The following is a 15,056-nucleotide window of genomic DNA, read 5'->3' on the forward strand; positions in this document are numbered from 1 at the left end:
TTTTAAAATTCAAAAATTCATTAATTCTTTTCTGAAAATTATTTCTAATTAAAAAATAAATCTTAATTATTTAATTAATTAATTTTAGTTGATAATTAATTATTTAATTATTTAATTATTCAATTAACTTAAATATTAATTAATTAATTAATTTAGTTAGTTATTAATTAATTTTAATTGATTATTTAATTAGATTTAATTATTTATTTTTGATTTAAAAATTCTGAAAAATAGTTTCGAGTTCTAATATATTATTTTAAAGACTCGATAATTATTATAAAATTATTTTAAAGTCATATTCGGGTGTTCGAACCCTATTATTTAATTATAAAATGATTCGTAAACCCATTTTAATTCCGAAAAATGTTCAAAAATTCGTATTAAATACCTGGAAAATCATTTTGACCCTGAATCTTCCTTGAAAATTTATTTGGATTGAATATCTTATGTGTTATGTGTTATATGTGATCTGACTACTGTATAATATGATTGTATGTGCGTTGTTTGACTGTTTTTGTTGTAACTTTCAATCCGTACGTCGGATTTGGGTGAAATGAAGGGTAGATAGAAGTTTATATCGAATAGAATGTGAGATGAGAAGTAGTGTTGATAAGTATATGTGATGTCTAACAAAGAAAGAGAGACGTAGAAATGGAAAGCAAGTGGTCAGTGAGTGGGAACCAATTGACAAGTGTTAGTAAAGTGAAAGCGAACTGATAAGGCAAGTGTCCTTGAACTTTCTTGTAGTATAATTGCGAGTACTTTTGAACTCTTTTCATTATATTGCGATTATTCCCAGTATTTTCCGATTCTATATTGCAAGTACTTTGAAGTACTTAACCCTAACCCTGATTCTTATTAATCTTGAGCCGCAAGCCTGACTTCTTGTAAACCATTGATTGTTGAATTCTTGGATAAGAACCACATATATCCGATACTACTCCACAAATACATATCTACCACATATCAATCCTTGATACGAGATTGCTTAACAGACGAACCTTTATGCCTTGTATAACAGAAGACCATTCCTTGTAACCTTTGAACCCTTGGTCTTCTACACTCTGATTCTTTCCCTGGATTGAAAGTCAATCTTCCTGTTTACCTTGTTATACCTTCATGGTGTTGTGAATCACCTTATGCTTCAAGATAAATATTGTTTATGATTCATTTTATTGAATTACATTATTTATCATGTTATTATTATAGAATTGGATTATTTTTAAATATGGGCCAGATTCGTAGTCGGACCAGATTCGTGGTCATAATAGGCCAATGCGTGTCTTGGATCCAGTATATAGAGCAAAGTTGGGAGCTTTGCTCGGGGTTAGTGCATGACTGATCAGCAGCCTAACCTTGGTTTTTAAAAATGAAAGTGAATATCCAATTCTAATCATTTCTTATCAGGAAAATTGATTCCCTATATCATTTTCAATTGATCATTATTTAATCTCAGTGCTGTCATTATGACTTACTGAGCTAGTTAGCTCACTCTTGCGAATCTGTTTATGTTCTTTTCCAGTTAAGAAGGAAACTGGTGATGACGAGGATCCCCAGTCGAGTGTGCAAGCTAGGTTTTCAGGTTGAAATGGAATGAGCTAGTGGAAGTTGTGTGACTTGGTATGAGTTAAAAGTTTGTAATAAAGCTTGACTTCAGATGTAAGATAAATAAATCTGGGATTTGGTATGTTTGTAATAAATAAGATTGCGGCTTGTGGACATACTTTGAACTGTTGCGATCCGTGGATATTGTAAGTAGGGTCATTGCATATATTGTTATTATATAAACAAGTTTATATATGGTGTGTGTGTGTGTTGTGGACCCCAAACTTCTGACCCGGGTTTGAAGGGCGCCACATATGTGCTATGTGAATTATGTGGTTAATTGAGTCCTAATTGTTATTAATTATTATACGATTTAGTAATACGCGTACGGGTAGACGATAAGGGCTATGTGAAGTCGGTTTGAGACGCGATTGAAATGCGAGATGATTAAATCAGCCTATTTCTTTGATAGAGACAAAGCCAACAAGGCAGATGGAGCCGGTGATAGAGGAAGGTGATACACTTATGGTAGATCGCGTGAAAGGAAAGTTTTCCCCCTATTCTAATTTCAGAATAGTGAATTACTTTCAGATTCTTATCGCAGTTACACATTGATAACTCTTGATTCACAAACACTGATACACAATTATTATTCCTTTGTTCATATTTCATCTCGATTCTTGATTTCTCCTAATTCGTTGAATCCTCTATTCATATTCTAATAATATATATATACATATATCCTGATATATTCCGATATTAGGATACATCAAAGCATACCGATTGTTCCGGCTACTCTTCTATGAACTGGATGGTCACGATTAGGATTAGGTATACACTTGATCCTAAGGACCAGGAATGAATCAGATCCTTGTGTTGGGCCGTAGAGCCTGGGTACCCGACTTGATCTATACATTGAGGTATGGATCTGCACTGTATCCTGGCTGATTAGCAGGATATAGGTGCGAACTTGTGTTCAGTTTAGTTTATTGATACTCGCCGATAATGGCCTTCATTCTTTTATTGCGAGGTTATATCTTTGCAGATGTAACCATATTACCGGTTCATTTAGCTTATTATAATACTGTTGATATATTGTGGACTTGTTGAGAAATTTATGGCTCATCCCCTTTTTTGTTCTTATTCACCTTATTGATACTTGGTGCGAACTTGTGTTCAGTTTAGTTTATTGATACTCGCCGATAATGACCTTCGTTATTTTATTGCGAGGTTATATCTTTGCAGATATAACCAAATTACCAGTTCATTTAGCTTATTATAATACTGTTGATATATTATGGACTTGTTGAGAAATTTATGGCTCACCCCCTTTTTTGTTCTTATTCACCTTATTGATACTTGGTGCGAACTTGTGTCCAGTTTAGTTTATTGATACTGACCGATAATGGCCTTCGTTCTTTTATTGCGAGGTTATATCTTTGCAGATGTAACCAAATTACCAGTTCATTTAGCATATTATAATACTGTTGATATATTGTGGACTTGTTGAGAAATTTATGGTTCACCCCCTTTTGTGTTCTTATTCACCTTATTAATTTCAATTAAGAAGGAGAATGAAACATATCAGGACTCGAGTGGTAAAGAAACGAGTTAAGCCGGGGGACCCTCTCATACCAAAAGTGTCGATCCCAATTCAGGAGGAAAGTTTTGAGTTGCCTGAGCAGGTGTAGTGTAGATAGTTAATGTGTGCATTTAAATAAACAAGAAAGGTAGTTAAAACTTGTTAGACAATGGTTTGTAATAAAAAGAGTTTGGTGAGATTTTAAAGTTGGATTGTAATAAAAGTAGAATGTGGTTCTTGTTTTCATACTTTAACCTAAAAAGATCATGGTCAGTATTAAACTGTTTAATTACTATACAGGTTGTTCAGGTTTGGAGATTAGCTAGTAACCCCCAGACTTATACTCCGGGTTTGGAAGGTGTTAGAAAAGGCAAGGAGGTTCTAGGTGGCAGTAGCTCAGTTCAGTGAGACAGGAAATCTTGTGAGGCAAGTAACTCTGATTTCTTACTAGTTGTGATTCGATCACAAAGAATTGATAGGATATACATTGATAGAATAGATGATCTTATTGATACAATTGATGAATATGAATTGATAAACCTTGTTGTTGACTTATTTCATTTCAAACACCTTACCTTACTTTCATTATACCATGTGTTCCACAAAAACCCTTGATCTTTAATATTTTGTTAAGCCTTGTTGTTTAATATCTTGTTTACCTAGACCTTTATAACAGTAAACATGACGCTTGTAAACGTATTTTTTATTGAGAACCATATTGTTAATGACTTTGATAATACCTATGTTTAGTGATTGCTCATTTCCTCAACTTACGTTTCCTCGTTTCAATTGTTTATTTCCCCTTGAATCCTTGAATTGAACCTAAGAATGATTTTTGACTTGAAAGAGTCCAAATTATTTCAAATACTGGTAATGTTAAAAAGAAATTTATTTAACACTTCTGTGTTTTCCAATATAAAGGTTTTTCTAATGAATTCCTAAAAACTGGATAGCGACGTAAGAGTCTAGTGGGACTAGTCCAGTAATTTAGGAGGCTAGCGAGGCTAGTCCGGTATATAGGCTGAAATAATGTCATAAGTATCTAATGACTGGATGAAGGTCAGTATGAGCTGATCACCCGTATTATATTTAAAAGATGGATAAATTCAATCAAAAAGGGTTCTACATTGTTTAAAATGATGAACTAGGTTTTTATTGTGCAATAAGCACTATCTCTTGAATAGTGATTTGAATTTGACTTATAATGATTTGAAACAGTCGTTGTTGATTAAAACATCTTGGAATTGTTGAAATCTATTGAGAACCCTATTATTTGATTATGAAACTGATTAATCATCACTTGATCCTCAAATCCCTTGAATCCCTATGAAATCCTTTCCTAGATATATTGTAATACTATCACCTAGTTTATTAAGAGTACGAATGTCGTTATTGTTTTGATATTAGAATTGTATAACGGTTACTTGCTGATCCGTTTAGTTCATTTATTTGTGTAGATCTAACCTTGACAATTAGCAAGAAGATGGTCAGACTTAGGCGCACCGCTCGTAAGAGTGTTCCTGGCGGTCCCTATCGTACCGTCGGATTTCAGGTGTCAAATTAGGTAGATGTTGTGTGAGGAAGCGACGCTAGTTGGTTGAGATTGTAATAGCTAGATCAGATATTTTTGGGTTATCTGTCGATTTCAAGTCGGGATCGAATATTTTGGATTTATTTATAATAAGGATTGTAAATATAGTATTCTGGTTGTTAGTTGTAATCATGTCTCATACTTTATCTTGTTTAGATTCTAATAGTTTTCGGGATTTATTATATTTTTGCTACTATATTATATTGGTATCTTAGTATTGTAAATCCTCATTTCTAATCATGAGTTTGAGGGCATCAAAATAACGGCTTAAACCAATTTGTTATTCCAAACGAATAACGTCTTACGGACCAAACGACCCAAAGTAGACCAGAGTGTTCCGACCTTTAAAAGAAAATTTTAATTGGAAAAAGTAAAATTCCATAAAAAGTAAAGTAAGCCTTAAATATCCAGGGAGAGTGGGAGAAGAAATAATTGAAGAAGCGATCAAAATTCCCTATTCGAAATTAAATTTGTTCAAGTTTCTCAACGTCTTCTCCCACGCTGGTATGCAATGGGTGATGATGAGAAAGAAGCAAACCAAATACATAAACAAACACACAATGATCAACAACAACAAGAACTTGAACAAGAAGTAGAAGAGAAGTGGGTAAAATATTATTCATCATTACATCAAATTTTATTAGTTGGTGAAGGAGATTTCTCATTCTCGGCATGCTTAGCCAAGTCTTTTGGCTCTGCGTCTAACATTGTTGCTTCTTCTCTTAACTCCTATGGTATTATTATAAATAACCCTTTTTCTGTTTAAGTATATTTGTATGATTCTTGTTTTTTCTTAGTAGTACTTTTTTATGTATGTGTTTATTGATACTGGGTGTATTATATTGTATCTCAAATTTTGTAGTGGGGTTTTGATTAGGACGGCTCTATGTTATTCTTTTGTTCTTTTTCGTACATCTGTAGGGTTTATATTAATGATATGAGCCCTGGCGGATACAGAAATTTATAAATGGTCTGACCCAAATTAGGCACGCCCATGTAATTTTTTCAATAGGTTTAAAATGCTGCATAATACATTTATCTATCCACAAAGCAACAAGATGGGTGTACTTGAAGAATAGAAATTGAGATTGTTATGCAGAAGTTGGAGAATTGAGGCACAAGCCTAATCTGGAAAAAATAATTGAAAAATAATGGTGTGTCACATGACACCATGCATTACACTACATCCGCACCGGATGTGAGTCAAATTTTTTGTTTTCTTTTTTAAAGGTAAGTTGGGTTGTTTGATTGTCGTGATACTTATGACATAACTCCACTTAGGTTCGAAACCTTAACCGAGTGACGAGAGAAGAAGGATATTCATTAGTCTAGTATAAAAATTGATTGAAATTGACTCTGTCGGAAAGCATTATTCCAATTTAAAAGGATATTTGCTTTCAGAATTTAGTAGATTTTAAAAGAAGTTCACAAATCTTTTTATCAAGTTATTAAGTTTTTTACTGTCCAAATTTAACACATATTAGGTTCTTGGTAAAAAGTTAAGTGATGCTTCTTATCTTTTTGCCCCTTTGTTAGCTATGTACAACTCAACTGAAGCCGTGAGCCTCTTATACTTCTTCACTGTTGTGGTAGACTGGCAGGCTTGCAGTCATTATCTTTATAGTAAACTATGATTTATTTTTACTAGATGATGTCATCAAGAGTTACAAGAATGGCGAGTCAAACTTATCATTTCTGGACAAGTTGGGGGCTTCGCATTTACACGAAGTAGATGCTACGGAAATGAAGTTCCATAGTGATCTCAGGATGCGTAAGTTCGATCGGATCATCTTTAATTTTCCTCATGCAGGTTTCTTTGGAAAAGAAGACAATAGCCTTCTCATTGGGTAAGTACTCAGACCTGTATGTCTGATGTAGTGATGTGTGTAATTTCCCATGATCAACAAGGACATTTTCAGCCGTCAGTGATCAGTCTTTTTTGCAGGACTAAAAAATAAGTCTTATATTTTTTATGTGTCTAACCTTCGAGGCTTTTGTCTTATGTATAGCCATAATCATAAATCCTAACCCAGAAAGAAAGACAGTTGTTTACTGGTGCTGGCAAGATCCTTTTTTTCTTATGTAATGGGGATGCTCCAGTTTTACATATGGTCTGGTGTTCACTTAAAAACAAATTGGCAATGTTCAGTAGGACTTATCAGATGGGTTTTGCATATTCCAAAAATCTAATTCTACTTAAAAAATAATTAATCAGTGCACACATTTGATCATTGATTCCGGTAGGACTTCCTCCTTTTTGTATCTTTCCTTTCCTTTCATCTCCTCTTATCCTTTATCATCTTCTAATTCTACTCTAACGATAGTTGAATGAGAACCAAAGGCAACATCGGCACTTGGTTATATACTCGTATATTAATGTCCCAAAATGCAAAAAGTGTGTGCAGATGAGGCTTTTATCCCCCATTATTTTTTGTTGCTAAATAATTGACTAATGCTGCTTAATCCTTATGGAAAGTCTAAGATGACATAAATTTATTGTGTTTCATTTTGTATACATTGGCGCAGCACACATGATCTATTTTCTGAATATAGCAATTACAAAAATCACAAAACAGTTCCTCGTATTCTATATTCTGTTCATTCTAACAACTGATGGAAGCATCTGATATAATTGGCTAGAGGAATTTGCTTGAGTTTCTTGACACGCAAAACTGTACCCCTTAAACATCAACTTTGCTTATAAGAGGAATTTCATGTTTATGCATCATCAAATCTATGTTTGTAATTCTAAACACCTCTGTCTAGAAAATCTTATGTGTAAATTTAATTTAATTTTTTAAGACAGGTAAAGGTTTGTGGCTTAAATGTGTATTTAATCTGTTTCAATAATGACAAATTCATTTTGACGAAGTCGAATATTTCAATTAAAGACTTACAATGCGTGCATTTACATTTATGTTTTTGTGAACCTTTTTTGTTATAAAGTTTCTGTTAATTTAATGTATTTTACTATGCAAAGCTTGTATTTAGAATGAATGTTGTGTATTTTTAATTGTAATACCTGAAAAGTCGTTTCTTGATAGTACTATACTGTTGATCCTTTTAAATTGGCTCCAAATTTAGCTGCTGCCTGTTGTATTCATCACGTAGAATTGTCTGACACATGTTGGTCCTGTATATAATTTTAGCTTCTCTGGCTTTGATGATTGGTCAATCCATGGTTCTGAATGTTGTATTTTGCAATTTAGTTGACCACTTCTAGTCATAAATGTAGGATGCACAAGAGCCTTCTTGACGGCTTCTTCCGGAATGCAAGTGGTATGTTACGTCAAAATGGTGAAGTACACGTAACTCACAAAACCTCAATTCCATATTGTCACTGGAATCTGGAGGAACTTGCTAGTCGTAATGCTTTGAGACTAGTTGAGTGTGTTGCTTTTAAGAAAGAAGATTACCCTGGTTATGAAAACAAGCGAGGTTCTGGTTCAAACTGTGATAAGCAGTTCCTCTTGGGCGAATGCTGTACCTTTAGATTTTCTTTTTCTGGAAATGCTAAGGTGACTAAAGCGAAACAGAACATGAAGAGACCTCAGAAACCTGCAGATCCTCCTAAATTTGTGCCACGGCAGCCAAACTTTTTTCAGTTTAGACACCCCCCATCAGATTTTGTAACATGTATGAGCGGCAATCCAGCATTGAATATATCTTACGGAAGATCTCAACTTCTTCAAACTCCTACAAGTGCTTCTCAGCAAGCAAACGTTCTCGAACTTGTTCTACTTCATGAACTCTTTCAGACCCTCATACGTGCTTCTCAACAAGGAAATGTTTCTGAACATGTACTGCCTCGTGAAACTCATCAAACTCCTAGTCTTATATATGATTCTCAGCAAAGAAACATTCTTGTACATGGACAACCTCGTGAACTCCTTCAGGCTTCTATATGTGCTAATCAGCAAAGAAACTATCTAGCTTCCAGGCACCCTCCATCTGATCTCAACCTGGAGATGAGGGGAATCCCCAGATGCAATGAATTTCCACATATTGACTATATACTTATGAAATGCAAAAGCATCTTCGGTCGGTTCTTTGAACAAGTAGTGAAAGCATTAGAAAGCCCGGATCATAATTCATCCAATTTCCTAAAGGAAGCTTTTCAGCTTGGTTATACCAGATATATTGCTGGAGATCCGAGAGGAACTCCGAGTAGTTATGCATATTTTGTTGAAGAGCTTGTTAAATTTGTTGCTGGGAGACGAGGATGGCAAGTGAGCAGGCAGTTGACTGTAGAAAATAACCTTGCTTGCAACAGCAGAACTGGACCTTTCACTTGATTTCTGAACTCGAAAGTCTGTGTGGATTAGTAATGTACAAAAATAATAGTCGGGGTTTCCTTTATAGTGCAAGAAGAAGCTGAGCTTGCTTTTTGGTTAGGTTGTCTTTTGAGCTTTTTTAAAATTATACATGGAGTCAAGTGCTTGTTCGATATGTTGTCCTAGCTTTATCCTTATACTCTTTTCACTGGCATTTTAAATGTGTAACTTTTATTACCCGGCTTTTAACATGGTCGATATCTCTTGAACTTTAATTCTCTGTTTCTGAAACAAGCTGTCGACGTTGTAGATGATAGTCTATGGAGGCACACGCATATTAATATTCTAATTGTTATTATCGAGCATTTCGAAGATGACAAATATCGCAGTCAATATAGATTTTTCAGCTAGAGATTCGTCGTCATTGTGTAAGGTATTATGACTGACTTTATGAATCGTTTTGTCCATTTCCAAATTATATAAGTTTAACTAGTACTTTGAAACAATATAAGTTTAACCAGTACTTGTTCCACTTCCAAATTATTTGTCCATTTCCAAATTAGTTGAGTAGAATTTCCTAAAGAGTCGAGACCTTTCCATTTTCAGGACACCTGTCATTACTGAGAAAGATGAGAACTACATCCGTTTGTAGCAAGGAGGTTTGTTCTCTTCCCAGCTCGACCTTATCTGATCCCCGGCATTCGCCCCGCCCTGCCCGGCTCCTATGAGTAATGGGGTCTGTGTCTCTCAAATTATAAAATTTCTTATATTTTTTCACTTAAATTGATCTCTAATTTAAAAATTAGATTTTTGAAATTTTATTTATCCAATTATATAATAACTTTAGCATATTTATATAAATATATAATAATTATAGGTTTATAATGAAAATAACAAAATAATTGGTAAGAAAATGTGATATAATTTAGCTTATAGTTTAGTAGGATAAGGTACTTGATAATTTAGTAATTCAGTAATTTCTTATATGTATAACCCTATTTACTTAATATATTTTATTTTTAATAACCAAAATAGGGAGAAACGTTGAATCAGATTATACACTGTTAAGTTTGATAAAAAAAATTATTTACTATTTCAATTATTATAATTTATTATAAATATAGATTATCTGTTCATTTGAAAATGTTAAAAAATAAAAAATATTACATTTCATAAACGATTTTAAAAACTATCATCTCCTCGAATTAAAAGATATAATTTATTATATCTTCTCTTTGACATAGTTTTTGAAAACACACTTGACATAAGAAATTGGCGAGGTGATTTCATGCGATATCTTAGCCTAACTTTAAATCCTTCAAATTCTAGTGACAATTCCTATTTAATAATTTAGTAATAATATATGAATTATATGTACTAATTGATAACCATACATACGAGTTTGTGATTAAAAATTCAAATTAATATTTATATAAAATTGAACTTTATAACCGGTGTGAAACATAGATCGGAATATTAATATAAAATATTAAATAAGTACTTGTAAAATATTGAAACTAATGAAAATGTATAATAAATAAATGCTATTAAAGTAAATAATTAAAAAAGAACCAAACTCATATGTAATTATGAAATTTTACGGTATAATTCTAATTACGGTATAATTCTAATTATGTACCTAATAATTATTTTACTTGTTACAAAAATTTAACACATTAATTTTATTATTGATATGATTCTTTGTGAAATGAAATATATAATTATCACATGAAATAAACATTTTTTATTTTATATATTTGTATATTACTTAATACCCACTTAAAACCTATGCGATGTACGGATTCGCACGGATCTTTTTAAATTTTATATAGTTTTTTTTTAATTTTATTTTTTTCATTTAAACTTTTAAATTATATAACTTCATGATAATTATATTGATACACATTATGTTCATAGTTTTTATAAATATTTAAACATATTTAAAGTAATAGCCTCGGTACCCCGGAAAAAAAAATTATTATAGCGAATTTATTATTTTATTGAGAGAAAAAATTTAAAATTTTCATTATGTTGGAATTTTAAAAATATATTATTTTAGCAAGTTATTACTTAATCGATTATCTATAAGTGCAATTTGAAAAAGATAATATTACTAATTGAAAAATATAATTTTATTAATAATTCTATGTATGTTGAAAAAATAATTATGTTGTAATTAAAAGTTAATTTTTAATTCAAATTTATAGGATACAAATTATGCTTAGTCTGATATTAATTTGATTTATCCCGGACACTGACTTATATATTTTTATTTTAGCCCGAGGCTCGTTACACCGACCAAATCCAACTAATTATTTTTGATTTTTTTAGTTTGGAGCTATAATATAATTTTGTTTTAACCCGGATAATTAGTATATATGATTTTACTTTTTAGTTTCGATCAATTGTATAATATATTTTTTCGTGGATGAGTAACATAAAATATTTTGTTTATCCTAATTCAATAATATAATTTTTTTTTTACTCGCATCAATAATGTTTATTATTTTGTATTAACCTCGGGCACCGTATGTCAACCAAATTCAGTTAATTATTTTGCTTCAATTTATTTAGCCGAAAATATTAATTAGAATAATATAGAAAACGATATGAAATAAAATTTAAATTGATTGAAAAAGTTGACTTTAAAATCAATTATAATGATATAAAGTTCGATACGAAATATAATTTATATTGGTAGAGAAAGTTAAATTCAATATCGATTGAAATTAGATTTGAATTAGAATTGATTGGCCGATCAACAGACCAATTATAATTATAATAAATAAATAAGGGTAATTAAGTAATTTTAACAAGTATCGACCGATCAATTACCAAACTTTTAATGTTTCGTCTATTATAATATAATATAAATTACTTTATAATTATCCTTTTTAATATATTTTACTACTTAATTATTGATATTTTTTTAAACTAAAAGTAAATAAATATTATTATTTTACTTAATTTAATATCACATAATTATATATAAAATACAACTCATAAATTCTTTGGTGTTAAAAATAATATTTAATTTAAAAGTATATAGACGTTGGGATGGAAATTAACAAATAAAATTGTTAAATCAATGATTTTCAGTTTAAAATTCAGTTTAAAGGTAAATAAATATCAATAAAGTCATTTATTACAATTTATTTATTGTTAAAAATATTCAATTTAAAAGTAAATTGACACTTGGAAGTACACTAACTGATAGAAAATAAAATCTAAACAGAATAGATTTCAATTTGTGTTAATAGTCGATATTCAATAATATAATATTAAAAAATAGTTTTATAATTATGTATTGAATACCAAAATTTGATACTTAATTTGGTAGTTTTAGTACTTTTAATAATTTTTTGACATACAAAAAAGCAGTTTTATTAACTTGAACATAATACAGTGGGGACAAACCCCCAACTGCCGATACAATAAGATTGGAAAACAAATAACATACTAAAAATAATTAGATGATTTGTTTTCTAATCATTTAACATAAAGAATTTTAAAATTCTTGAAACTAAATCGAAATCAAAGACATCCAAGGGATCCAAATTGCACCAACATCTCTGAAAACGACAACATCACAATTAGAATTCAATATCGATTGCAGTTAGATTTGAATTAGAGCCGATCAATCGACCAATTAGAATTATAATAAATAAATAGGGTAATTAAGTAGTTTCAGCAAGTACTGACCGATCGATTACCAAACTGTTAATGTTTCGTCTACTATAATATAGTATAAATATAAATTACTTTATAATTATCCTTTTTAATATATTTTATTTAATACTACTTAATTATTGATATTTTTTTCAAATTAAAAGTAAATAAATGTTATTATTTTACTTAATTTAATATCACATAATTATATATCAAATACAACTCATAAATTTGTTGGTGTTAAAAATAATATTTAATTTAAAAGTATATAGACGTTGGGATGGAAACTAACAAAAAAATTGTTAACCAATGATTTTCAATTTAAAAGTAAATAAATATCAATAAAGTCATTTATTATAATTTATTTATTGTTAAAAAAGTTCAATTTAAAAGCAAATCGACACTTGGATGTACACTAACTGATAGAAAATAAAATCTAAAAAGAATAGATTTCAATTTGTATTAATAATCGGTATTAAATAATATAATATAAAAAAATAGTTTTATAATTATGTAGTGAATACCAAAATTTGATACTTAATTTGGTAGTTTTAGTACTTTTAATACCTTTTTTGACATACAAAAAAGCAGTTTTTATTAACTTGAACATAATATAGTCGGGACAAACCCCCAACTGCCGATACAACTAGATTGGAAAACAAATAACATAATAAAAATAATTAGATGATTTGTTTTCTAATCATTTAACACACGATATATTAAAATTCTTGAAATTAAAAACGAAATCGAAGACATCCCGAGGGATCTAAATTGCACCAACATCTCTGAAAACGGCAACATCACAATTGACCATATCACATAAAAACCATTGTTGGCCCAGTGTTAAAAAACACCAATCACATAAACTGAGATTGGAGAAGCGGTACACCAGCCATCTACATGCTGAAAACCAGCTATAGACATGGTGAAAACACCCCAGCTATCTACATGTCTGATACCAGCTATAAACATGCTGAAAGTGTAAACCCGTGGAAGATGAACAATCTTTGGTTGTGAAAGGTGAGCCTTTATAATAATCATCACCGCCCCAGATTCGATGCAAGTTTTCTAGATCACCAAAAGCATCAATAAACTCGTTCTCAACTGATTCAATACCAAATAAACCCAACCATAACAAGAAAAAAACATAACAAGACACCCCAAAAGGAGAGACAAATCACACACTCCAATAATAGAGATATTAAATTTTATTGAAAAAACAATTACAAGAACAAAAAAAATGAAGGGATTGGGGCTTTCCACCGGAGAAAACCAGTGAAAGCCCCATGATTAACTTGACATAAACAAACCCTATGAGACAAACTGAAGTAAATTTTAGAAAATTTACCGGAGGTTAAAAATTTCTACAAATTTATCTGTAACAGCTCTTATACCCTTTTTCCGAAAATACTTTTAATATTTTTTGTTATAATAAAATATGATTTCCTTATTAATAAAGAATACATATATGTTAAAAATTAACCAAAGAGCTCCACATTTTCCAGAAGATGTCAAACCCCGCACATGAAATGTCTTTTCCGCGTAATAGTTAGGCCTCCACACCTACGAGCCGTATCAACTTCGAAAACACCAGTGAACCCAAGTTTCGTACTAAGCTCACTAGTCTTATTAGAATATAAAAGAATTTAGATATGAATAAAAAATTCAAGTTACGAGATTTTACAAGATCTCAAAGACAACGAACTGTTCGAGCACTCCCTAACCCTCGACAATTTCATTTAAAACAAATTTATTTTTTCTGGCTAGCTTGCTTCGTAATCTTAGCCCAATTGATTTTAGGGGTTGTTATATAATCTAAATCAAAAAGTATAGACTCCATACGAGCGTTTTCAGTAGAATTAAACCCAATAAACTACATTGCTCACTTGATATCCATAATCATAGTATTTCATGATCAATTTTGTTTTATTTCCTTACATCGATTCGATTGTAAGCCTAATAAGCTCGTCCTTCTCAGGCCAAATAATATAATTTGAAATTAGACTTTCACACGATACATTTCTCAATTTTTTTTATTGTTGCAACAAAATTTTTTGACTTCCCATAATCCTAAAATCTCTCCCAACACTTTCATCTTTATCAATACTCCTGAAATTTTGATACGATATTTTCCCTCCCAATCCGCTAATTCGATCCCGCATCTCCTCCCTCCTTGAGCCACTCTTGTTCCCTGGCCATAAGCCCTTCGTGGTGGTGCCATAAGTCAAGATCGCAAGTAGTATAAGATATAAATCAGATTCGTACCCACAAAGACTATGGCGCCCTCCAAACCCGGGTCAGAAGTTTGGGGTCCACACACATACACCTTATTAATAACCTGCTTATACCAATGATAAAAATAATAATAATATGCAGTGATCCTACTTGCCAACTA

At 31.1% G+C, this 15,056-nt stretch overlaps 1 protein-coding gene across 1 annotated transcript; it reads left to right on the plus strand.

Annotated features, from left to right (window-relative positions):
* The first annotated feature begins 5,132 nt into the window (after positions 1 to 5,132).
* LOC141708462 (heavy metal-associated isoprenylated plant protein 41-like) lies at positions 5,133 to 9,229 on the plus strand. The gene is made up of 3 exons (XM_074512109.1): positions 5,133 to 5,452; positions 6,367 to 6,565; positions 7,954 to 9,229. The coding sequence occupies exons 1-3, from the start codon at positions 5,230 to 5,232 to the stop codon at positions 9,011 to 9,013; spliced, it is 1,482 nt and encodes a 493-aa protein (XP_074368210.1). The 5' UTR covers positions 5,133 to 5,229; the 3' UTR covers positions 9,014 to 9,229.
* Positions 9,230 to 15,056: the final 5,827 nt, after the last annotated feature.

This window comes from Apium graveolens, chromosome 2, assembly GCF_009905375.1.
Source record: "Apium graveolens cultivar Ventura chromosome 2, ASM990537v1, whole genome shotgun sequence".
Classification (NCBI taxonomy): Eukaryota; Viridiplantae; Streptophyta; class Magnoliopsida; order Apiales; family Apiaceae; genus Apium; species Apium graveolens.

Bases quoted from the DNA above. Each gene is read 5' to 3' on its own strand.
- LOC141708462 (XM_074512109.1), top strand. From the start codon at position 5,230: ATGGGTGATGATGAGAAAGAAGCAAACCAAATACATAAACAAACACAC. The intron at 5,453-6,366 runs GTATTATTATAA...TATTTTTACTAG, and splicing joins TTCTTCTCTTAACTCCTATG to ATGATGTCATCAAGAGTTAC. The intron at 6,566-7,953 runs GTAAGTACTCAG...TCATAAATGTAG, and splicing joins GACAATAGCCTTCTCATTGG to GATGCACAAGAGCCTTCTTG.